Source organism: Rhea americana, unplaced genomic scaffold, assembly GCF_003343005.1.
Source record: "Rhea americana isolate MKP2758 unplaced genomic scaffold, rheAme1 scaffold_374, whole genome shotgun sequence".
NCBI classification, from domain to species: Eukaryota; Metazoa; Chordata; class Aves; order Rheiformes; family Rheidae; genus Rhea; species Rhea americana.
The window spans coordinates 111,794-113,148 of NW_028186506.1; the positions used below are offsets into that span (position 1 = coordinate 111,794).

The 1,355-nt window shown below is 44.5% G+C and overlaps 1 protein-coding gene across 1 annotated transcript in view; it reads right to left on the reverse strand.

Moving 5' to 3' along the window:
* Positions 1–1,135, reverse strand: part of LOC146591370 (uncharacterized) — a 4,000-nt gene extending 2,865 nt beyond the window's left edge. Inside the window, exons 1-2 of the mRNA XM_085313008.1 lie at positions 1,063–1,135; positions 108–172 (exon numbers count right to left, since the gene is read on the reverse strand). Of these exons, the coding sequence (XP_085169134.1) occupies positions 108–158 (51 nt within the window). The 5' untranslated portion in view covers positions 159–172; positions 1,063–1,135. The remainder of the gene's footprint in view (positions 1–107; positions 173–1,062) is intronic.
* Between the last annotated feature and the right edge of the window lie 220 nt (positions 1,136–1,355).

The window sequence follows — 1,355 nt, forward strand, 5'->3', positions numbered from 1 at the left end:
TTAATCTTTGCTGACTATTTAAAGCCTGCCGTTTTAATGGGGAGGAAGGCTGTTTCCTAGACTTGAAACTAAAAGGTCATTTCAACAGGATTGCCAAGTCCACTTACTGAGGGGGAACTCAGTCTTTTATGTCGCCATGTGTTTCTCTCCGTGTGCATAAACTTGCCTCCGTCTGCAGAGATGGGAGAGATAGAAAAACAGTTATTCCATAATGAGGTACATTTAAATTTAATTTCCTGTCTCTCCCCTGCTTTATATATTTCTAATAGCAATGTTGAAAGCCAGAGAAGAAACCTATTAAAGTCTCCGGGACAGAGGGCTTACATAAACGATTGAAGCTATCCAGTCTTAATTGAATTTCCCAACAAATGGATGGAATAGGGACAAATGGAGTATTTCGTTTAAAGGAGCGCACAGGGCTGAATGTATTTGTGTTACTCCTTCACAGARAATATTTATCAATGTTAGTATTTTTTCAGAGGAGAACTCCAGCGAATTTTTAAATCTAGTTCACAATAGCCCGAAATATAGCAACAGGAAAAAAATAATCTCCTGAAAATGGATGAAACGAAGACTTTCAAAGTTTTTTCCGGCATGCTGCTATATGGAGAAAAATAAATTCTAATATGAATTCGTGGAACAGTAAGGATCTTGGAGAAGCGAGAAATTAGAAACTAGAATGTAGAAAAAGTTAAATATGCTGTACAGATCGACTTCTTGTCTGTAAGTTTGAAATGTTTTGGTAATTTACGCTCCTTACTATTTTCTACTTGGTGCTAAATCATTTTTCAGGGTTTAGCCCTTAATCGCTCTGGCAAAATAGCCAATTGCTCATTAAAGAAAATCCTTTTAGGACTACTGCCGAAGTTTCGCCGCATCTGCGGAAAACAGTTAATTTTTGTAGGTCCTGCACGGGGGGSCCGGTCCCGCGGCGCGTTTCTGAGCGGGCACCGGCGGAGCCCCCGCGGGCTCCCGTTGAACTCGAACACGAGCCTCTAAACGAAGCTTTGGGACCTCAGGACACCCCGAAGGGGAAACTCAGGTGCTCGGGAAAATGCTTACGTGCTGGCTCGCTACGGAGGTGTGTTTTCGTTTTGCTGCTCCACGCCGTCTGCACTTCTAGGTCGCCCTGCAGGGAAATAGAGAGGTAGGATGAGCACCCTGGTAGCTGTGAAAGGGCTCCCCTCGCCCTTTTAGCTGCTTTCGCTGCTATTTATTGGAGTTTTGCAGCAGCGAAGGGAACAGTTTTAGCCTAGATTCCTCTCTTATCCTCRGGATATTGCGAAGTTTCGACTTGCTAAATTTTCGGGCGGTGGGTGCGAGTGGGATGGGGGCAGTCGCGCCGCGGGGACACG